This window comes from Asterias rubens, chromosome 8 (genome assembly GCF_902459465.1).
Source record: "Asterias rubens chromosome 8, eAstRub1.3, whole genome shotgun sequence".
NCBI lineage: Eukaryota > Metazoa > Echinodermata > Asteroidea > Forcipulatida > Asteriidae > Asterias > Asterias rubens.
Window position 1 is genome coordinate 10,499,036 of NC_047069.1, and position 25,207 is coordinate 10,524,242.

The 25,207-nt window shown below is 38.9% G+C and overlaps 1 protein-coding gene across 6 annotated transcripts; it reads right to left on the bottom strand.

Annotated features, from left to right (window-relative positions):
- LOC117293620 (F-BAR and double SH3 domains protein 2-like) lies at positions 1–25,205 on the bottom strand (the record flags this gene model as incomplete). Of its 6 annotated transcripts, XM_033775982.1 has the most annotated exon segments (14): positions 1–934; positions 2,207–2,277; positions 3,251–3,386; positions 6,535–6,567; positions 9,358–9,378; positions 10,449–10,657; positions 12,967–13,189; positions 14,640–14,723; positions 15,414–15,569; positions 16,436–16,533; positions 17,524–17,668; positions 18,243–18,392; positions 21,994–22,107; positions 25,110–25,205. In XM_033775982.1, coding segments are annotated over 14 exon segments (1,650 nt in total), but the record flags the coding sequence as incomplete, so codon positions are not given.
- Positions 25,206–25,207: the final 2 nt, after the last annotated feature.

A 25,207-nucleotide genomic window follows, 5' to 3' on the forward strand; every position in this document is an offset into this window, starting at 1 on the left:
TAACCCACTCTACAGGCAGGGCACTTGGGGCTGACCCAGATGAGCCGCTGGAATGACGTCAAAGCTATTTGAACGTACTGGGGGCAGATCGGGGTTAACTCGGGGAACCTAATCGAATGCACCCATTATTAATGTCTGACATGACACAGAGACAAACCTTTCCTGTTTGATGAAACCAACACTAAATGACAAGCTGGTCTCCTCATTGCCCAGAAGACAATCCACCTTGAATCCAACCTGTTTTTATTGAGACTTGATTCTTCAGATCTCCTGGCGTTGTGTGAACTGGACATCAATTAGAAGTCATCAGTAGTGGCAATGGTTAAAGTTATCATCTAGTTGTAGTCAAAAGTAGCTGCATCAGAACATGCGATAGACCTGTATCATACTGTCTCCATCTTGGTCATGTTCCACGTATCAAATAACAATAATGAATGCTAATAATAGTTTTGCAATTAGGAACCAGACTATTTTGTTCTCACAGCCTCGGTTTGGTTACATTGAATTTATGGGAGAACTTCAAGATGGCCACAGCATGATAAAGGTCTATAGTGGACCGTCTTGAAGCTGCAGATGTTTAAGTACACTGTGTTTAACAACGCCATCTTTGTTTCTTGAGCTGTTTCTCATACCATGGTTAGAGGTTCTTCATCACTGTATCTTGTCTCTGGTTTAGGATTACAAGTCATCAGAAGTGCCAATGGTTGAAGTTATCATCTAGTTGTAGTTAAAGGTAGCTGTACCAGAAACTGCTATAGTCTTGAACTGTGTTTAAGTACACTGTGTTAAACGGCGCCATCTTTGTTTCTTGAGCTGCTTCTCATACCATGGTGACGGGCCCTTCATCACTGTATCTTGTCTCTGGTGTTGGATGCTCTTGCTGCTCAAAGAGTCTCTTCTTCAGCTTGCCCGGAGGGGCAGGGGCAGCCCTCGCCTGAAATTGAATTTAGTGGAAACTGTAAGTCTTGTATACAAAATAGAGGATTTTAATTGTTTATTTGACCAAAACAACACCAAATGTACAATAAATGTATAAAAGCACAACAAAATAAATATTAAAAATATAAACAAGAAAGCAAACACAATAAATACAAGCAAAACAAGACGCAGAGAAACACAAACATGAACTCAAACACGTACACAATAAGTACCGATCAATAGACATGCATGGGCCCGACTCACTGTAAGCAAAGAATTTATGCTTACAGAAGCAGGGGTTGATTTCACAAAGAGATAACTTTAGGACTAGTCCTAGGAGATATACAAAACGTATGGCTCATCCTAAGTTAGGACTCGTCCTAAGTTAGGACTCGTCCTAAGTTAGGACTCGTCCTAAGTTAAGACTCGTTTTAACTCAAGATAAGACTACTCATACCTCTTTGTGAAATCCACCCCAAGAAATTCTGTACTTATATCAAATGTATTTCACAGGTTAGCAGGGAAGATGCTAGTGCACATGCATACTCTACGTTACAATTTATTCAGTTACATGTTTTACTAACAGGTTGGATGTTTTTGAGAATTTTTAATCCTATTTTTTAAAATTCTGTTTCTTATTTTTTAATTTGTCCATACAATTGTACTTGCTTAGTTTTGACCAGCGCCATATTGAGCACCCTATAACATGTCAACATGATTAAAAGAACACGTTGCCTTGGATCGGACGAGTTGGTCTATACAAAGCGTTTGTAACCGTCTGTTATAAAATGCATGGTTAGAAAGAGGTTTTAAAAGTAGAATACAATGATCCAAACAAATATGCCTCGAAATTGCGTGGTTTTCCTTTTACCTCATCGACAAACATGGTCGGCCATTTATGGGAGTCAATTTCTGGACTCCCGTAAATGGCCAACCGTGTTTGTTTGAAAAGTTAAACGAAAATCACGCAGTTTCGAGGCAAATTTGTATAGATCATTGTATTATACTTTTACAACATCTTTTACCATATGCATTTTATAACAAAACAGTTACAAACGCTTTTGAAAGACCAACTCGACAGATCCAAGGCAACGTGTTTCTTTAAGGCGCTAAACAAGTGTTGGTATTACTATTTCTAAGGCAGAAATGCATTACTTGTTGTGTCAGGTGATCGGATTGCATTATTTGGCTGTCAGCTGAGTCATGATAAGCAGTAACAAGACATTTTTAAAACAGCAATTGGAGAGAGTTAGCACACATAAAGCTTTGAAGTGCACAGATAACTCACAGGTTTAAGCCCCATTGCGGTTGGACTTTGTGGAGCAGATCTTGTATAAAACTGGTTCGTTGTAGGAGAATCTTAAACGATAAATGAAAAGAATGAAATATCCTGTGATAAACAAACTTGTTCATTTTGTGTGAAGGCCCTGTCACGCCTTGACGCTTTAGCAAACGTCCGTCGATGCATCAACATTTCTCTAAAACGCTTACATACACTGAACTGTTAAATGTTTTCTTTTTTCAATTTTTGACATATGTAGCATATTCAAGTTGGACGTATACAAATTGTGATAGTACTTCAAATAGAAGGTTTAGATAACTTATAGATTACTTATACCAAGAAATGCTAAGCATGCTGCCGGCACTCACAACTTATGTCCGCATATCCCCGACGATCCCGTGGCGTAGAATAAATAAAGGCTGCCGATTGACGATTCAAATCATGCACTAGACACCGTAGTACTGACCGTACTACAGCGTTTAACAGTGTGCTTCAGCATGCTCTTAACTAATAAAACTTACCCCAAATTTTGTTTGACATATGCCAGCATATTCGCCAAATTTGTCATGCGTCGCGATACGCTGGCTAAAATGTCAAGGTTTGACAGGGCCAAAAGACACGGAAATCGATGCATGTGTGATGCATTGATGAATGAGCAAGACCAATCTCATTCGATGTACTTTATACCTGGTATGTCTGCAGAAGCAAGGAACCTGACCACGATGCTCACAATACAATAGCATTGTTACTTACCTGGGCCCAATTTCATGGCTCTGCTTACCGTAAGCAAAGAATCAAAGCTTACGGAAGCAGGAAATTCCGTGCTAACGTCAAGCATATTTCAGAAGTTAGCAGGGAATTTTGGCTTCTGCGCTTGCATATTTCATATTATTAGGCATTCTACGCTTACACAGCTACCGCAGACATCATAATGGTGATCGTAAGCCCATAATTCGGCGGTACGCAGAGCCATGAAATTGGGCCCCTGTATATCTGCAGAAACAGGTAAACTGACCACGAAGGTCACATTAAAATTCAACGACTTCTTACCGGGTATGTTTGCAGAAGCAGGCCGTCTTCTCTCTACCTCACTATACAACGACCAGACAGGTAGGGAGTCCGGTAGGGGTGGAGGGGGTAAGGCTGGGGGTAGCGAGGAGGGTTCATCTCCTGAGTCTTCAATCTCCTACAAAGACAAAGCCGGATAAAAAGACAGATGAGCTTAAACAACTGTTGAGTGAAGTTTTAAAAAAATCTAAAAAAATCAACCACATTACTTTTACTTCAACACATCAGCAAACTGACTTTCAAGTTCAAATCTGACTTTCAAGTTCAAATACCACCATGCGATGGTTAAAAAAAATAACTCTTTACATGCATATGACAAAACTGAGCAACTTCCATCTTCTAAAATAGAGGCAAGTTGCATGTTTTTACCACTCGTACATGTAAGTGCATTGGCATATGTATCATGACTTTGATGTATTGTTGTATTGTTCTTTGTTTTGTTATTGTACGAGTGGTGTCTCTACTCCATCCTCACACAAATCTTAATGTCCTAATTATTATAGAATTATATAAATTATATCACTTTGCTTTGTATGTGGGAAGATACAAAGGAAAGGAAATGAATGAATGAATGATTCTGCATCTTCAAGGGGATGATTGTGTTAATGCACGCCACAGCAACATCTAAATGGAAACAATATACAAATATAACATGATTAGAGAGTGACTAATCGGTGTTAGCTGGAAATTGACAAAATAGTTCCCGAGGCGAAGACGAGGGAACTTGTTTGTCAACTTCCAATACCGAGGGGAGCTAATATCGACTAGTCGTCCGAAATAAACCATGTTATATTTGTTTTACTATACTTCATACATATTCAGTTAACGGAACATGAGTTTTGAGCAAGAGAAAATGATGACTGTGAAGCAAAATGCACATGATAAGTTTGTTCTTGTGTTGGATGTCGCTTAGAGGGCGCTGTTCGTGCGTGTATACAAAACGATGCCACAATCAATAGCGCCCGGGAATGACGTCGCGCAATGGTAGTGCGCATGATAAGTAGAATAGCTCCCGAGGAACTATTACTTGTCATGCGCATTTACCACTTGCGTGAATACTTACATGCGCGCTTGGTAGTTTGCAAAATTAACACCTGGCACGTGATGATGAATGGACCAATGAGAACTCGACTCTCTGTCATGAATATGTATGAGGTATAGTAATCAGTGCTATGTTCTGCACTGAAATTTTTTTTTCCCCATCTAAAAGAACCCACTGCATGCATATGTGCCAAACAAATGAAGCTAACCCTCTCATAGCCCCATGACTCTTGAACAATATCTTCATAATTATCAATACAGTTTACAGCATCTTCGCCAGGCACACAAGTACAGTTTAAACAGGTATGCAACTGTAACTTCATCAAAAAAGAGGAAAGTACAAAATTCCAAAGGTTTTGTATAGTGTTTTTAAAGTTTGAATGGCACAAATAAGAATATAAAAAAGGGGAATTCAGGTGATCCGAGGAAAAGGTGCATGCCTGTTTGCAGTGTCTTAGCCGGGCACATGAAAGCTCTATTATTATGGAATTATTAAGATAAACCAAACACAATGCCAGGAACCCATTCCAATGACTTGAACTGGTTCACCAGAATTTGTCTTTTAGTGTCTGCTTCATGAACAACAGTGTTACTCAATGTTTGTCTGGTGTACTGATGCCTTTGTAACAAAAAAAGTAGCCATGATTGTGCACTAAATCAAATGTTCTGCCATAAGCATATGGTTGCACCATCAAATTACACTTCCCTTTGAAATGTGTATCTAGAAACATGTACATCATAGTCCTAGTTATAATCTTACTTTTGTTTTTAAAAGAAAACATGGACCGAGCATCAAGCAATGATTTTTATTTTATTTTAAGGTAAGCATTCTGAGGGCTTTGCATGGTGAATGTGCAATGAGATTGTACAGAAACATTTTGAAAGCATAGTGCTGCTTAGGTGTCAGTGTTTATATTAGTAAGAAATTGTAATCACAGATTTGCTAAGCATCGAGACATCTTTCACAGCAATATTAGTAGGGGTGTCATGGCCGAGTGGATAAGAGCATCGGACTCTAGTTCTAGTGGTTAAGTCAATGGAATGTGGGTTCGAATCCTGATCGTGACACCTGTGTCCTTGAGTATGACACTAAACCATTGCTTCTCTCCACCCAGGGGTGAAATGGGTACCTGTGAGGGCAGAGATGGTTTATGTAAATGATGAGGTTGGAGCGCAGCAACTCGCTCTATACTCCCCGGGGAGCTGAGATGATTTAGGGAATGAAAAAATGGCCCAGTGACCAGGGGTAACAATGTCAGAAGCGCTCTGATACGCTCTTCGGGCTGTGATAAAGCGCCTTATCAAAATTGATCATTATTAGACAAAGTTACAAGACAATATCCTATGTTCATTGCTTGTGGCTGGTTTAATGATTTGTCTTATCGATAAATAAAAGCATTGAGGAACGGCATTTGAAAACAGAATGAATTCAAAATGTCAAGTTTCAGCTTCAATTAATGTAATCAGTCGAAGCTAGCAGCATAGAATAAGTGAAGAAGTGCAATACATGCAGGAAGTGCTCATTTATGAACTTTAAAATGCGGTAAAATTGTAACAGAGTAGGCAATGAGACTGTGAAAAAAAAACCACAACAGTTATTATATATTACAGTACACCCAAGTAAATTTGGTCATTTAGATGGAGGATGAGAGGTTCACGCAGCATTAATTATTCACACCATTTCATGGCGCATCACTCAGCGAGCAATTTTGGTTTATACAGCATTCATTTCTGTTCATAACTGTTTGCACTATTGCACGCTAGACAAACACACTGTTGAATAGGGTGCATGGAGGATTAGAGGTTCACGCAGCATTAATTATTCACACCATTTCATGGCGCATCACTCAGCGAGCAATTTTGGTTTATACAGCATTCATTTCTGTTCATAACTGTTTGCACTATTGTACGCTAGACAAACACACTGTTGAATAAGGTGCATGCTGGTCTAGCTAGGAATCAAACTTGATCGCTAGCTATACCAGCATGCACCTCATTCAACGCCTACAGTGCACGTACCAAGTACTTGCGAAAAAGGTTTACGGACACACTACACGTATAGTGTGCATCAGATTTCAAAACATTATTATTTATACAGAGGAATCTTAATAAATGAGAGCTTCAGGAAAAAAACTTAAAGAGAGGCCGGATGAGTGCATGATGACAAACAAATCATGGAGAGATGAAGAGGGAAGAATGAACCAATTCAATTAAAGATAATATACCTCAGGAAATATAAACACCTGTGGCGGCTGGCTCTGTCAGTATTAAAGCATGCGTGGAGAACAAAAACAACAAGGCAATTGTTAATCGAACCTCTTAATACAGGCAAGTTTTGTAACCAACAAAGATATTAAGGATGTGTTAAGCCAAACCTGATGTCACTCCAGAGATATTCATGGTAATTAGTCACTGTGTTAAAGGCACTGGACACTATTGGTAATTACTCCAAAAGAAATCAAACTTACTTGGTAACGTTGTGAGAAACGGCTCTCCCTGAAGTAATGTAGTTTTTGAGAAACAAGAATTTTCTCACTAAAATATTTGGATTGAATAAGAGACCTCAGGTGAGGTATCGAATTTAAGATATCTGAAAGCACACAACTTGTGCAACAAGGTTGTTTTTTCTTCCATTATTCTCTTGCAACTTCGACTACCAATTGAGTCAAAATGTTCACATGTTTGTTATTTCATGCATACATGTTGAGATACACCAAGTAAGAATATTGGTCTTTGACAATTACCAGTAGTGTCCAGTGCCCTTAAATGAGCCTGAATATGTGGCGATACTAAGACTTTAAGCTTAGTCTTGCCTTAAAGGCAGTGGACACTATTGGTAATTGTCAAAGACTAGCCTTCACAGTTGGTGTATCTCAACATATGCATAAAATAACAAACCTGTGAAAATTTGAGCTCAATTAGTCTTCAAAGTTGCGAGATAATAATGAAAGAAAAAACACCCTTGTCTCACAAAGTTGTGTACGTTTAGATGGTTGATTTCGAGACCTCAAGTTCTAAATCTGAGGTATCGAAATCAAATTCGTGGAAAATTACTTCTTTCTCGAAAACTATGGCATTTCAGAGGGAGCCGTTTCTCACAATGTTTTATACCATCAACCTCTTCCCATTACTCGTCACCAAGAAATAATTATTTTGAGTAAATACCAATAGTGTCCACTGCCTTTAAGGAAACTTGGGATGTTGGGGATTTTTTTTAAAGCAAATAACTCCATGTCTGAAGAGAACGAGGACTATTTGAATAACATGAAAGCCGAGGATAAAAAGTAGTGCCCAAAATCCTGCAAACCCTGGCCCGGTGATACATTGATAAACTTTGCACTGATTAATATTTGTTAGCATTGATAGAGCATGTAGTTAGCAGAGACCAGCCCGCAGCAAGATGAAGCAACTTAAAGGAAAGTAATTACAATGTTGGGGTTCGTGCCAAAAAACCAAGGACAAAATGCAAAACTGGTCAGAACATGAAATCTGCATAAAGGCAGTACTCAATCATAATGTTTAGATTTACACAAATGAAAGAGGCTCAAATTGTTGTAATACTATCGAGTCCTGGACCCAATTTTATAGAGCTGCTTAAGCACAAAAAGTAGCTTAGCACAACAAAATTTGCCTACCGAGTAACGTAACCAGCAAAACTACCATCTCACAGTACAAGTTGTGACTGGTATCCTGCGCAGTAGTACTGCTTTAGCAGAGAGGTGTTAAGCAACTATTTTCTGCGTAAGTAGATTATGAAATTGGGCCCTAGTAAAGTATACGATGTTGATTAACTGATTGCAAATGTAATCAAACCAAGTTTGGGATAAAAAAGTCTGGCTAGCTATTTTAAAAACAAACAGTCATTGTAATTATTGAATTACTGTAATGAAATGGGACCAAGGCGATGCCAATGGGAGACTTTGGAACGCTAGGTGGCAGCAGACTTACCAGGTAAATGACTATTGTTTACGTAGTTCTGGGCACACGCCGTTACCAAGAGCAATGGATTTTACCTGGTACATGTAAGTCTGCTGCCACCAAGCGTCCCAAAATTCTCCTATTGCTACACATATAGGATCAATTATTCTGGATATATTGCGCAGTGTGGAAACAGATTTCATGTTTTGTTGCCTTAGGAAGGAGTCATGCTTTCAATGCTATGGATGGAGAGATAGGAGGGTTAACCGTGTATATCGGATCAGCGCCCTTGCCAGCTTTGATGGGTTCCTTCGGAGCAAATGTAGGGCTACATCTGGAAAGGCTTGGGGGACACTGGGAACTTGTCTCTACACAAGGGTCCCTGCATGGGGTTTGGGTGATTTTGGGTTCATGTGGGTTCTTAAGTGCATTCCCCCTCTGGCTGGGGGGTATCACCTTGCTGTAAATGGGCATAAAAGCGCTGGGTTCGGAGGCAGGGGTGTAAGGGAACAGGATTGAGCCAACGCTTCTGTTAATACGCTTTCTGGGACAAGGTATTGGGGGTCGGGTCGCCTGTGAGGCCCCAAGTGAGGAAGAAATGTTGTCTTTGTGAAAACAATGACATGAAGGGGCAGAGTCAGAGCTAAAGCGCAGAGAAAGCTGTAGGGTAAGAAGAGAATGCACAGTAAAAACAGTTAGCGCTTGTTTCCAGAAAATTAAACATAATATTAAAAAAACTAGACACTATTGGTAATTGTCAAAAATCAGTCTTCTCATTTGGTGTATCTCAACATATGGAAAAGTAACAAACCTGTGAAAATTTGAGCTCAATTGGTCGTCAAAGTTGCGAGATAATAATGAACGAAAAAACACCAAAGTTGAGTGCTTTCAGATGCTTGATTTCAAGACCTCAAAATCTAATTCTGAGGTCTTGAAATCGAGTTCGTGGAAAATTACTTGTTTCTCAAAAACTACGTCACTTCAGAGGGAGCCGTTTCTCACAATGTTTTATACTATCAACCTCTCCCCATTACTTGTTACCAAGTTAGCTTTTATGCTAATAATTATTTTGAGTAATTACCAATAGTGTCCACAAAGCATGCATTCTCTTCCACCTTCTTATTTTATACCTTTCTGTGTTTCAATTTTGCCTGCATGTCCATGCAAACAATTCAGTCGCAAAAAAGGTACAGGAACAGTTGTTAGGTAGTGAAAATTGTTCACAAGATAGTTTGGTTCTTTTCTTTTTGGAGTAAATTATTTTTCATTTTTCATTTTTTACACTTTTTAAATTATAACCCTACGCATACTTCTAGCTACAGTGGTCATATCACACCATACATAACCCTTTAGTACAGTGATTTCTTAACACATGCAATGGATTACACTTTCAATTCAATCATTGTGTGTTAGGCCTCCATCAAATGCTAATCTGTTAACATCAGGGCTCGATTTCATAAAAAGCCTGTAAGCACACAAATTTGCTTAGCATGAAATTTCTTCCTTAATAAAAACAGGATTACCAACCAAATATCGACATGAATTTCAGAATAAGCAAGCAACAGCTGAATACCAGTGACAAGCAATGTGCACCAAATGGAAATTTGGTTGGTAATCCGGTTCTTATCAAGGAAGAAATTTCTTGCTAAGCAAATTTTTGTGCTTACAGGCACTATGAAATTGGTACCAGTTCATACTTGATGCGGAAGCAACAGCAAATATGGCACTATAAAAACATGGTTGCAACCCTACACAGATATTGATGTGTGTTTCTTCTATTTGCACTCACGCTAAGTATGAACCAAGCTTTAAAGGGTCGGGGTACTTTTTGTAGGACAAAAAACATAATGTCCACAGATTTACATTAAACTCACACAGTTTGAAAATACTGATGGTGGAAAGCTTCCCTTAAAATGTTACTTGCTGAGGTGCTGTAGTTTTTGAGAATTGAGTAAAACCATGTAACGGTAATAACTTGTAAATAGGTTTTACATGCTGTAATAATTGTACTGAGACACCAATTATTTTTGTGGCTTGTTTCACTAATTTCTCAAAAACTACAGCACCTCAGCAAGTAACATTTTCAGGGCAGCTTTCTACTATCTTATCTCCAAACTGTGTAAGTTTAAGGTAAATCTGTGGGTATTGTAGTTTGCATCCTACAAAAAAATAACAAAATCTTTTTAAGAACAAGAGAAAGAATTGGACTTACTGAACCTACCTCGGGGGTGACAATCTCATTTACCGATGGGCATCCGAGCTCTTCTACTAGGAGGGATGGGAAGGCACCCTGGCGCCCATTGAGTTCCCCCTCCCAGAATCCGTCTCCTTCGTCGTCTCTCGTCAAGACCTTGATGATGCAGCCTTCGGAGAAAGACAGCTCCTCTTCACTGCTTCCCTGGTAGTCATAAAGAGCCCTTGCAAAGCAAACTGAAAAAAATAGGTTGAGAGTTTTAAAGGCAGTGGACACTATTGGTAATTACTCAAAATAATTATTAGCATAAAACCTTAATTGGTAACAAGTAATGGGGAGAGGTTGATAGTATAAAACATTATGAGAAACAGCTCCCTCTGAAGTAACGGAGTTTTTGAAAAAAGAGTTATTTTTCGAGACCATAGATTTAGAATTTGAGGTCTTAAAATCAAGCATCTGAAAGCACATAATTTTGTGCGACAAGGGTGTGTTTTCTTTCATTTTATTATCTCGCAACTTCGCCGACCAGTTGAATTTAAATTTTCACAGGTTTGGTTTGTTAATTTATGCATATGTTGAGATACACCAAGTGAGAAGACTCATCTTTGACAATTACCAATAGTGTCCACTGTCTGTAATAATAAAACAAATAATAATAATAATATTATTTGTATAGCGCTTTCCACAGGCATTTCAAAGCGCCTTCAACATAATCGACGGAGTCAGCTCAGATAAAGTTCACGTTTCATCCGGTGTGCCCCAGGGCACTGTGCTCGGCCCAGCAATGTTTCTCTTATACATCAATGACTTGCCAGCAACTATAAAATCTACAGTGCGTCTCCTGGCAGATGATTGTATAATGTATAAGGAAATCACTTCCTCCGAAGATGCAGCTGCTTTACAAGTAGACATCAATTCTCTTTGTGTTTGGCAAAACCTCTGGCTCATGAAATTTAACCCCAAAAAGTGCTTCGCAATGCATATTACTCACAAGAAAGCGCCCCGGGTTACCACCTACAAAATGGGTGATTCCGATCTCCAGGCACTTGAGGATCACACTTATCTGGGAGTATCTATAAACAACAAATTGTCATGGAACAACCACATCAATAAAACAGTCACCAAAGCTAACAAAACTCTGGGGCTTCTTCGTAGAAACTTCCACCACTGTCAACAGAGCGTCAAAGCTACAGCCTATAAAACCCTTGTCAGACCACAGTTAGAAGATTGTTCAACTATTTGGGACCCTTATCAACAAGTTTACATCAACGCTGTGGAAGCAATCCAGAACCGGGCAGCCAGATTTGTGAAGTGCAATTACAGCAGACATAACAGTGTTTCGGTAGTGGTAAAAGATCTGGAATGGAAATCATTACAAGAAAGAAGGCTGACTGCCCGACTATCACTCCTGTACAAAGCTTCGCATCATCTGGCATCAATTGACCTCAGCAACTTCTACATCAACCCCGAGGGATCAAGACAAACTAGACAAACTTCTGCATTATCATTTAGACGTCCTCAGCCAAACAAGAACTGTTATAAATACTCATTTTTGCCAAGAACAATAGCCCAATGGAAATAGCCTACCATCTAACATCAGGGAGTCACCAACTATAGAAATCTTAAAGTCTAGAACCCAAAATAGCAATCTTCTTCAAATGACACGGGGGGGGGGGGGGGGCCCTTTCAGATTACTAAGCTGCTTTGCACCGTGACTGCGCCCTGTGCGAGATATCCAGTCTGTTGGAGTTTGCACAGTAGCTAACAGATGCAGAGTCTGAAAATATGTGTTTTTAACTGAGAATTGAATGCGCTGATGGAGGATGAGTCATCGATGTGTAGAGGGAACTTGTTCCGGCAAGTCGGTACAGCTACTGAGAATGCTCTATCACCTTAGCGGGTATTAATGCGTGGGCCATTAGAAAGTTGAAGATGAATATTAGATGTTGATCAAAGGCTCATGGAGGAAGGCAACTTTTGTGAGATAAAACTATTGAAGTATGTGGGAGCGAGGACATTTATTGCTTTGTATACAAGGAGAAGAATTTTGAACTGAATCCACTTGAGAATAGGTAGTCAGTGTACAGAACGAAGAACCAGTGCTTTGTTCAAGTACGAAAAGTGTCAGCTTAATTGTTGAATCCAGGCTAAATAACAATATGACAAAGTGTTCATCTACAAAGATGTACAGTATAATAATAACTGTATTATCACTACTTCATTTGGTCATTTAAAAAAAAACATGTTTAATGACATATCGCCTTAATCAAGTATACAGGGTGCTTAATCCACACGGGTGTATCGGTAAAACCAAATCCTATTCAAACCTACAATCCAAGCCATATCTCATTGGGCCCCCGAGCCCCCTTTTAATGTTGGCTCTCATTGAGTGGTCGTCTGGTTCCAATCAACATTGAGCCGGGGGTACGGGGGAGAAAATTTTTTTTTTTTGTCAGGGGGAAGTGGGCAGGGAATGTTTATTTAAACGATGCGATTGTGTGGTCCAAGCATTATAGCCGAGATTGTAACTGGTTGATCCACTCACCCACTATTTGCCCAGAATGATTCATAGCTTCAGCAGACATTGCTGCCTGGACCTCGTAGTCCGTCAGTGAGGCAGAGGAGGAGTAGGGCAATCCAGACTTGGTGAGTCGTGGTGAGGTGTGACTGCTGTCCGATGAGACCGAGAGCTGTCTAGAGACGTGTTGACGCTCTACCTGAACATAGGCTTCGGGGATGTAACCCGTCTGACCGACATCATTCTTGGCCTGAAAAAAAAAGGTAAAATCAAACCATGGTACAATGTACTCCAGGTTCATACTTTTTGGTTTTTACCCATATACACCGATGTGTGTAGCACTGTACACTCAGCACTTTCCCGAGTCCTGTGAAAAAAATCACAGGCATGTTACTCGGGTTGGATTGGAACCCACGACCTTTGCAATTCTAGAGCAATGTCATACCAACTAGAACCAGGTTCATACTTCTTGCGGATGTGAATGCAATATGAATGTTCACGTGACAGGGGAGTTTTCGCAACGAATGTTTCTCAGGAGTTGAGCACATGTCAACTGATGCAAACAAAAAATTATGCGAATTTGTAACAACAACATTCGTATCGTATACGCATTCTCAGGAAGTATGAACCCACAAAGATAAGACTTTTTTTTAAAGAGTTAGTATAACAATTTAGTACACAAAGACCCACAAAGATCACCACAAATGACATATTTTGGGGGCGGCCAATTGGTTGAATAAAAAGACTATTTTGGCTCTGCTTCTTCTTTGCACTGGCAAATCACGACTGCAACAGAACACCCAATCGTCCAAGGAATGTACAACATTAAATACCATGGTGTAAAATGCGAACAAAAAAACGATTAAGGGTGAACACATAAAAGCATGATTCATTTGAAAACTATTGTGTCAAAATACACGTATTTTTACACATGCTTACCAAGCACCTGACAAGGGACTACAAGCGATCGAAAGTTTTTAATTTTTAATAAGCATTCCCGCAAAAGCAGTCACTTTTGATAAGCCAATCAGCTTTGACTTCCAGTGCTTCCCTTCCAGGGGTTAGTGACTAGAGGTATCAATATGGCACACTGCCCTCGGTAACAAGGCTAGGAAAGTGGCTTCTTATACTGGACAGTTCCATTGTAATCAGTATCAGTTATTCTCACACATTCGGGATAGTAGTACCGTGGACACATTTGAAAGGCAGTTGACACTATTGGTAATTACTCAAAAAAAGTATTAGCATAAAACCTTACTTGGTAACAAGTAATGGGGAGCTGATTTTGAGACCTCAGATTTAGAATTTGAGGTCTCGAAATCAAGCATCTGAAAGCACAAACTTCGTGTGACAAGGGTGTTTTTTCTTTCATTATTGTCTCGCAACTTCGACGACCGATAGAGCTCAAATTTTCACAGGTTTCTTATTTTATGCATGTGTTGACATAACCCAAGTGAGAAGACTGATTTTTCACAATTACCAATAGTGTCCACTGTCTTTAAAGACAAATTGAAATTTCATTTGTTTCAAACAGCTTTTTGGTAGCTTTTTCTTTCTTTTGTTTCCCTTCATCTTCTTCTGTTCCCTCTTCCCTCCGATGCTTTTTTTCTTCTTTCTTTCCATGCGCTTTGAACATCTTATTACATAGGTGGAAATTGCACAGCAGAATATTCATGATTAGTATGTAACCTTTGACCTACCTTAACCCAGCCGTCTCCTTCTGACTCTTCAATAATCTCCAGATATTCATGTTCCTGTATGGTTAACTCATCATCCCGTTGTGCCTACAGTCAAAATAAAAAATCACATTAATTACCAAAACACCTGATAAAGGCTGCATCGGATAACCTCTTTGTTGCTATGTAACCATCTCGTAGGGTAGGCTGTATGCGTGTCTAAACCATAGAGTTATATATATAAGAACTAGAGGGCGCACTGGCCTATATACGCGACCCGGCATGCACGCAGGAGGCCATTTTTACAAGTTGACAAAAGAGGCATCGCACAGCGTGTGTTTGTGCAGGCACTTTGTATTAGTTGACACAACAGCATCGCGTGTAGCGTTCAATAAACACGAACTCCAACGTGTACTTCATATTCACTGCGCGTGCAGAATGGCACGCATGTCTCCTTCCGGTCACATTGCGTTTGTGCAAGTGCATCCTATAGTTCTTTTATATAACTCTATGGTCTAAACGCGTAGATCAATGAAGCCTGCAGTGTTTAGGTTTGATTTCTACGGCACACGCACGCATACGTAAACACCACGCTTACAGAGCAGGTATTTAGAATGGTGACATCATATTCGATACGTTCTATTAACAGACCAAGAACATGTTAAATGATTCACAATTACAATAAAAGATCTGGCTCATGTATTTTGTATGTTGTAGAGTCAAAAGGCCAAATTCAACATCACTTTTGTTGAATATCAAGAGAATTGCAAAAATGAAAAAAATTAGAATATGTCTTACTTGATAATCATAGAGAGAGGCTGCCCTAACAGAACGTGATGGGACGACTGATAATTGAGGTGATGGGGCCACTTCCTCATTTACTGTTGTATCAAATGTATCATCAAATGAATCAAAGCTATTCATTGCACGATGGTTCACAACCACCTCTTCATTCTATCAAACAAACAAATAAACAAATAAGTACATTAGTTAATTTGTAAAACATGAAACATTCTTCAAATAAAACATAGCTTCATTTTATATGGTATGTGCATTATCATACCATGCTTAATTTAAAAACAAAAATAGATAAATTAAAGCAACAGGGATATGGGGGCCTACAAATGCTATTTCCTTGCCATGGACAGTATTTCCAACATACATTCCTCTGGCGGATTTCTACTGGTATAACATTCTAATCAATGAGCTTTTAGATTGAACCTTCAGAACCTTCAGAAATTTATACTGAATGAAAACTTCTCGAGTGGCTTTCTAAACAAACAGTTTGTCATGCAAGCTTAATGTATGCTACCTAAATGTTAAAGTGTGCTTTTTAGGTCAGATTACCTGGATCAATGGCATCAAGTTGGAACTAATCATATTTTTTTTATTTTTTTTATTCCTAACTTAGGATTAATCTTAGGACTTAGGAGGATGTCAGTTTCATATACGAAGACGTTAGAATGCACTGAACCCATCCTAAGTTAGGACGAGAGATAGGATTAATAAGTTTTTCGTGAAATCAGCTGCAGTATTATTCAGGGGTGAGAGACATTACTAACGAAAACGTCTGAAACTTGGATACAAATTCAAAGGTTTAGTTGAAATGATGCCATTTCTACTGTTTGGTATCCCCTGGGGTTATAGATTCCAAGGAGCTTTTGAAAACAGTATCCAAAGCACCAGAGAAGCAGACAAATGAGCAGGATTTCTTTATTTGCCGAAAAAAATGTTGTCTGATTTTCTTCACCAGACCGATATAAAAAGTCTGAATTTAGCCAAAAGTCTGAACAATCTCATCCCTGATTATTAAAACTTACTGCTTTTGTTGCTTGCTGTAGTTTGAGTTGAGCTTCCATCTCTGCAGCCTCCTTGGCTATTGCCTCGTATGCGCTGTCCAACCACTGATCAACGTTAACTGAAATAATCAAGAAAAGTGGAATATTCCTATAACTATCTGTATCTGTCCATTACTGCAACAAAGTCCTCAAGGGGTATATAAGTTGCAGGTGTGGTGTGGCAAGTGGGGTGTCGTGGCCAGGCGGATAAGAGCACCGAATTCAAGCTCTGGTGATTCTGTTCAGCGGAGTGTGGGTTCGAATACCGGTCGTGACACTTGTGTCCCTGCGCAAAACACTTCACTATAGTTGCAGCTCTCCACCCAGGGGTAAATGGGTACCTGTGAGGGCAGAGTTGGTTCTTGTGCTGACTAGCTTTGATTGTGCTACATATTTAGCGGCACAGGCTGTATACTCCCCAGGGTGCTGAGATGGTTTAAGGAATGATTTAAGGTGCCATTAATGTTTAAGCGCCATGAGCGTCACTGCGTGACGGACCTGAGCGCTACATAAGAAGCCACTATTATTATTTGTTTGATAATTGTTATTAAGTAGACAAAATTTAGTGGTGAGCTTCCCTTAAGAAAGTGGTCATTTGGATTTTATCTAGCCCAGTCTTGAATGAGTCTATTGGTGGTGCTTCTCTTATACACACTGGTAGCCGGTTCCTTTCAATGAAGGTTCTTGAGTCAAAGGAAATTTTGTAACAGTCCTTACTAAGCGTCATCAACTGCCATATTTGATGAAATGTGCACGCATGCAAGGCTATCATTGGCTAAGAGCTGTGCATACACGTAATGTATGCACTTTTGCATTGTTTATACATCAAATATGCCGGTTGATGACGCTTAGTGCAATCCATCTATCGGGTGAAGGGTGGTTGAACGAGATTGATTGAATCTTATTGATTGCATTTTAACTCATCAAATCCTGAGATAAGAATGGGTCTTTCTCGAAGGCTAAATGGCAACACGACAAACTGTTTACCAACCAAAAGGACCCATAGTACAAATCCTAGCAGAGTCTTTCTTGACGGCGAAGACTAAAAGAATAACTTCAACTACACTTACTGCCAGAATTCCTGAGCATATTGAGTTTGGACTCTGCCTTAAGTTTAGTAGTCTCTGCCCGGCGTAAGGTTTCCCTGAGTGTCTCATACTTCTGCTCAGTGTCTTTCTCTTGACCGAAGCCACTATCGGATGAGGTGTCTGAACCCTGGATTCAAATATTGAAGAAGAAGAAAAATAAACATAATTTGCTATCACTTGATTCTTTTTTTTTTAAAATGAACTCAGCACTGTACATGTATGTTGTGTAAAATACGACAGGCATGTTAAACCACAGCCCATCATGAAGAGTGAGCAAGTGTATTGGAAGTGTCATGGCCGAGCAGTTAAGAGCACCGAATTCAAACTCTGGTGTTTCTGATCAGCAGAGTTTGGGTTCAAGTCCTATTCGTGACACTTGTGCCCTTAAGCAAGACACTTAACCATTGCTGCGTCCTTCGGATTGGATGTAAAGCAGTAGGTCTCGTGTGTTGTGTAATGCATATAAAAGAACCACGTGCACTTATCGAAAAGAGAAGGGGTTTGCCCTGGTCTTCCTAAATCGATTGGCAGCATATTGGGCTACAGCACCGTGTTAACCATAACATGGTGCTGTGTAAAAGGAGTATAGATCTCATATTTCTGTTTGTTAAAGCGCCTAGAGCGTTATTGAGTGAGGGATATGCACGCTAATGTATATGAGAATCCACTATAATATGGCACACGTTTCTGTGGTGACTGACCTTTAGTTGAGCCATGTGAGTTTGTAGTCCTTGTAACACCAGCTCATTCTCAGAAATCTTCTTAGCTTCCCTGGCTACTTGAGTTGCCCATCTCCTGGCTTCTCTGTCCAAGTATAAGGCCTCCTTCTGGTCGATCACCATACTAGATATCTATCAAGAGACCACACTCATGGAAATTAGCAGTGGACACTACTGGTAATTACTCAAAATAATTATTATTAGAACACCTTTCTTGATTATGAGTAATGGGGAGAGGTTAATAGTATAAAACATTGTGAGAAACAGCTCCCTCTGAAGTGACGTAGTTTTCGAGAACGAAGTGCCATAGTTTTTTAAAAAGAAGTAATTTTCCACGGATTTGATTTTGAGACCTCAGATTTAGAATTTGAAGTCGCGAAATCAAGCATCTGAAAGCACACTTTGTGTAACCATGGTGCGATAAGGTTTTTTTTTTTCCATTAATATCTCGCAACTTCGATGGCCCATTGAGCTCAAATTTTCACAGGTTAGTTATTATGCATATGTTGAGATACAATAACTGTGAAGACTAGTCTTTGACAATTACCAATAGTGTCCAGTAACTTTAAGCAAGACACTTAACCATGGTTGTTTCATAAAGCTAGGGTAGCAGTGCTTTCTGCTCTACCAGCCAGGCGTCTGATGGATGATACCCAAGTCTACATTAGTATGGACTGCAAAGGGGGTAACCCTAGTTTGGCCCCAGGAGTAGGTGGCAAGGGCCCCTGGAAAAATATAATTGATTGAAGTCCACATCTTGAAGTGACCTTCAGGCCTTGTGTGTCTGGCGACTTGCAAAAAAAGGGGGGTCTGAATTCATAGGTCTGTTAGGCAGAAATTAGCAGGATATCAGTTACAAATTGTGTACATGTTTCATGGCAATTTGGCTGGTAACCTTTCTGGTAAGCATAACATTGTTGTGCTTTAATAGCTACTTATTGCAGCTGCTCACTGTTGATGCTTCTCTGCAAGCATTGTATCTCTGTTCCGTCCACACTTAAGATTGGCCCTACTATAGTTGCTGGTCCCAACTTGAGTGTGACAGTTGGGACGGCCCAACTACAGCCCGGATCCATAGATCTGTTGCACAAAGCAAGGAATCAGTGTTTCTCTGAACTAGCACAGCAGTTATTACAATCACAACTACTACGCTAGACTGCTAATGCTTTTACCGTATGTACATGAGCCAAAATGCAAGCCGATGACAAAACTAGAGAAGATCAAAATTTTAAAAGCAAAATGTATTGTGGTTATCTACATCTCTCGATCAATGTTACTGTCATAATCCCATTCCCAGCTATAGTTGAGCAATCCCAACCATGCCAACTGTAACACTAAAATTGGAACCAGTACAAACAGCAGTTGGGGCAATTCTAAAGTTTGGCCAATGTCCCAGAGAAATCTGTCCGCCGGAGATTCTGTTCCCCATACAGGAAATTAGCGTGGGCTGAAGGACGATGTTTCAAATAAGGGTGCTATCAGAACATGGAGGAATAAATTAGAAGGAGTTGCATCAAATTTTTGCACACGTCACTTAATTTACCCTTTTCATTGGAGTTGCTGAACTACCAACAAATAAACAAGGGGTTATCACATGCGCAGTACAGTTTGAGGGGGGTGGTGTATACGCAATGGGTGGTACAATGAACGGAGAAAAAAAACGATCGTTTTGATGTTTTGATCGTCAAAATCGGCCCACTGGAAGGTGAGTTTTGAACCTTTTTAAATTTTTTGGTATTATAATACCCTCCAAAAATTGATGTTTTCACAGACTTATTTTGGTGCTTTTCCGAAAGTTTCCTAAGGCCAAATAAAGGTGCATTTTGAAGAGGTGTTCCTCTTTATTTTGGATCAAATAAAGTGCGTGTGCAATAGTGTGCAATGTAAATTTATACGACTTGAAATGTCTGATTTATTGCTGTGAGTACCCGATTTACGGGCAGACTGAAGCATTCCAAGGCTGATTGTTAACGCTGAAAAATGTTCTCTTATTAAATGAATTAGGCTCAGGCCAAGTGAGATAGTATAAATATTAATATGAGAACTAGTTTTCATTTTAACTTACACTTTTTGTTTAAGTTTTTACATTTTCCTCCTAGTCCTTGGGCACTGTTTGGCCACTTTTGTTTGCTATTTCAAAATCGATGTAAACAGTTTATTCTTGTCTAATTTTTGTATTTCTTTTCTGTTAGCTTTCCTTGGGTAAGGTCTGCTGCACACAAGCTATTTTCCCTTTTTGAATAACATGTAACATTTGAACAATTACTCATAACACCTTTTTCCCTTCTTTGAACACAGTCGTCAAGTCCTTCGTAGAGCTGACCAAACTGCTGTTTAGTGTAAGATGACGGAGCGGAGTTCATCTTTAGCGAGAGGCTCAATCAAGATCCGCTTGAACAATATTTTAGCAAGCAGAGATTTAATGAGATTTTTTCATAAAAATAACTCATAGAAACTCTGGACTTGTTTTTCTGCACATCCTATTCCTTTTATTTCAAACTAAAATAAATACAACAACATCAAGAAGCTTAATTCATAGTCTCAAAAAACCTCTATATGATTAAACAGTGCAAACAAAAAAAACTGTTTTATTTTAGGCTTGTATGCATGGATTGGTTGATTGATGAAAATGATAAAGAAATTTTTAATGTAAAGCACTCAAATAATTCTGCCCCTGTAAATTTCTGTTCCAGAATGATATGAAGTCCCTTAGGCATTTTTAATATTAAACTTTATTGCCCTTACAAATAATCTATACAAGAATACAGTCACGCCATCAGTGAACAACTGTAATAATTGATTGGATAAATTAGACGTGTAGCACCTCTCACATTAAAACCAGTCAAAGGCTAAATAATGTATTGAGTGTAGTTTCTTTATAAAATTATTCGCCTTAAAGACACTGAACACATTTGGTACTTGTCAAAGATCAGTCTTCTCACTTTGTGTATCTCAATATATGCAATTAAAAAAACCTGGTCGTCGAAGTTGCGAGATAATAATGGAAGATAAGACGCCCTTGTCACACGAAGTTGTGTGCTTTTAGATGCTTGATTTCAGGACCTCAAAATCTAATTCTGAAGTATCAAAATCAAATATTTTAGTGGAATATTACTTCTTTTTCGAAAAACGACGTTTCTTCAGAGGGAGCCGTTTCTCACAATGTTTTTTGCTATCTATAAGTATGTAATCCAGTTTCATAACAAATAACCAATTTCAAATTTTTGGCATTGGCGATGGCATCCTCCTGGGTAAACTTCGCTGCTGGACGATCAGAGGCTGTTAGGTTATAATTATAGAAACAAAAACAGAATTAGCTGTTGTACACTGCTTGTGTAAAATTAAAACGATAAGGAAATTGCCTGGAGTAGCCTTATGTTTTGACAGTAGCAAAGTCTTTCACAAAAGCTTTAAAAAAGGAGAAGCCTTTAGAGGAAGACTCGGCTAGGATCAAACTTGAGGCCCTGGACTTTTATTTTTTATGTAAAAAGAAGAAGAAGATACATGTGTATAAGTAACTCAATGGGTGTTGGGTAATAGTTCTGTGAAAGATTTGGACAGTCTTTGCTACGGAGAAAACTTCATTATTGGGGGGCGGGAATACAAAATCTGTGTAATTTGTTTTTTATATTTGTTTTTTTAAAAACGTGCTAGGATATACTTTTTAGGTTTGTTGAAGAAGTTTTTTTTTTTTTGAAGAAATCAAATTTTACATGCACTGTGGCAAACCTACCATTTTTGTCTGTCTTTCTTGACGACGAACAGAAGTTTTGAGTAGATTTGTTCTTTCCTTTGGCAACGCTGGAGGTTGTAGGATGGGAATGGATACTGGGTCCATTTTCAGCACCTATTAATTAAAAAAAAAGTGTCATAGGCCTACCTAAATGTTAAGCTGAATGGAATAATAAGTCCCCATCGGGCAATCAAACCTTTAAAAATATGTACTAGGGGTCCCCACATTAATAAGGCTATAATTTTATAACTTACACAAATAATAATTAATGGAGTTAAAAACAAAACACCATTCAGTTCACACGAACAGTAAAACAGGACAACAGAAACGTTGATTAATATTATAACGGCAGGCAATAGCAAATGGTTTGAAAAATAAAATCCAAAAAACTTGCCTTTTCATTTTCTATATAATTTATAAGAAGATTTAAATTGTGTTTGAAATGCAGAGGAAACATGATAAATAAATAATAAAAATAATGCAAATATAGTAAGAGAAAGGGGAGGCTTTTTAACAACCTTTTTAACAAATTGGAACACACTAAATTTCTTGGTTTAGAAATTGATGAACATTTATCCTGGAGAAATCATATTAGTGAAGTTACTAGTAAAATAGCTAAACATATTGGTATAACTAATCGTCTAAGGAAATTCGTACCCGGTTATATTTTACTAACACTTTATAACTCTTTAGTTCTGCCGTATCTTAATTACTCAATTCTTACATGGGGTGGTTCCTTGTCACAATGCAATAAACTTCTTACATTGCAAAAGAGAGCTGTTCGCATAATTTCCAATGCTGGTTTTCGCAAACACACAGCTCCATTATTGTTCAATCTTAAAATACTACAAATCATCGACCTTTATCATCTTAATTTGGGTAAAGTTATGTATAAATTTATGACTAATGCATTACCAAGCTGTTTTAGTTCATTTTTCACTTTAACTTCAAAAGTCCATTCATATAATACTCGAAGTACTGCAAAGACAAATTTGTTTGTTTCCCGCCAAAGAACATCATCATACCAAAAGAGTTTTGTTCAGCGTGGAGTTGGGTTCTGGAATGGTCTGAGTAACTCAATTAAAAAATCAATTACTCTACCTGTCTTTACAAGAAATTTGAAAAAGCAACTACTTGATGGATATTCATAGATTATGACTGTTTCTGCATTGCCTAGGTTATATTATCTTTCAACACACCTTACATTAGCCGTTGTTGTGTTTGTCTGTCAAGTCTATTGTCTGTACAATATGTGCTGGTGCTGTTATTTTTGTGTTCGTCTGTCCATAGGTTAAGGAACAAAAGCCACGGCTTCACCTGAACCTAATTGTTGTCCTACCGCTTATTACATATAAAATTGTTATTAATCTATTATTTATATTGCGTATACATTGTAATAGCCTACTTTATCATAAACATGTTATTGTGTAACTGAATGTAATGTTAATCTATGTATTGTAAGATGAATGGACAACGATGAAATAAATGTTAAATGTTGTTATGTTAACCTACCATTTTCAGTGGCAGTGGCAGGCAATCATTGATTTGATTTCGTTTCTGGACGTCCACACATGTAGAAATTTCTTACATTTTCACCAGCCTCATCCTCGAATTCCTCCTCTGAAAAATCGCTAAAATCGCTAAATTCTGAACCACAAACAAAATCGTTCTGTCCGTGAGCGGCCATTTTGTACTGTGATTGTTAAGGACGCCGGCCACGGCATTGCAAATGATGACGAATTTCAGTACCCACAATGCTTTGCGCTTGGCTGGATGATCCTGTTAATCGGATTAGCGCTCGCTGGGGATTGTTTACTGAGCAATTATCACCCGCTCGCTTTATGACTTTGGCAGAGGAGATAAAACCTTTGATGTAAGGTTGTTGTAACTCCTTCTAATTTATTCCTCCATGATCAGAAGTAGTTCATGCACACCTGGGTGGGATAGAATCTTCGGTGGGACAAAATCTCCTCCCACACCAGAACATTCCCATTTAATAGTGCTGAAGAAGCACTTGTTGTGTAATAAAACTGTTATAGATAGATTCCCTTCCAGGAAAAACAGTTACAAACAGAATAGATCATATCTATGTTAGCTGATGATCTGCAAACCGTTAGGCTTGGCATAATTGTAAGTTACGTCATGGCTACAATGTAGTGTATAAACTAGGACCCTGGCCATTTTGGGGTTACCGAGATATCAACTGAACTAATATTTGCTCAGTCTCTATACACTGGAACTGGTCCACAGTCTACACAGTGTTGGTGATGATAATTGCTGGTAGCCTTAATACAGACAGTAGTCATGATTGAGGAAGTCACGACAAGTTGTACATGTACATCAACAGTGTAATACAGACTATCCAAAGTGCGCTCAATTTACTTGTTGGAAGTGTGAAACAAGGAAAAGAAACCTTGTCAGTCTGTACCGGGTGCCTTGAAATAAAAAGAAATAAAAACAGGGTTTCAAGGCATGTTACTCAACTACAGTTAAGTGTATTTGAGCAAGGTAGTGTCTGTACGTTGTTACACTTGAGATGTAAGTGACTTTACTCACCACTGCCTTGTCCAGTGGAATAAGGTAGCTGGTCTACTTAGTGACTAAAATTTGTCACTAGCTAGAACAGCATGCCATTCATTCCCCAGCTAGCGTGTGCGATCGCAGTATTTGCAAAGCTGCCTACATGTATGTCATTGACTAGAAATTCCAGAACTTTCTTTAAGCTAAGAGCTGAATTGCGACTACAACATGTTCGAGAATCAGGCATGCAAGAGCGCCTTTGACTGCCAGCCACATCAACCCATTATGACCACGGAGCACAGCCAAGATCGAAAGTGTTCGATTTTTCCTGAGGGAGGAAAACCGGATGGTCTGGAACACCCTCATGGCACAGCAGAGAGCCAACGCACAATTCAACTCACGTATGAACCGGGGTCACCTTGGTGAGAGCAAGCGCTTTACACACAAGCCAATCATGCCACCGCATATGCCCAAAATTGAAAAAATGTATACAGAAAAACTGTATCCCGAAGGCCTTCAATTCCAATATCTCTGGCCACATCAACAAATATATATTAAAAATCTGTATTTGTAGTAGATGTTTATACAGGACTTACCTGGTCCGTTTCTATGGGTTCATAGTGATACTGAAGAGTGGTAGTGAATACCGGACACTTCTGTAGGAATCGTTCTAAATGGTACTCTCTTGTGACCT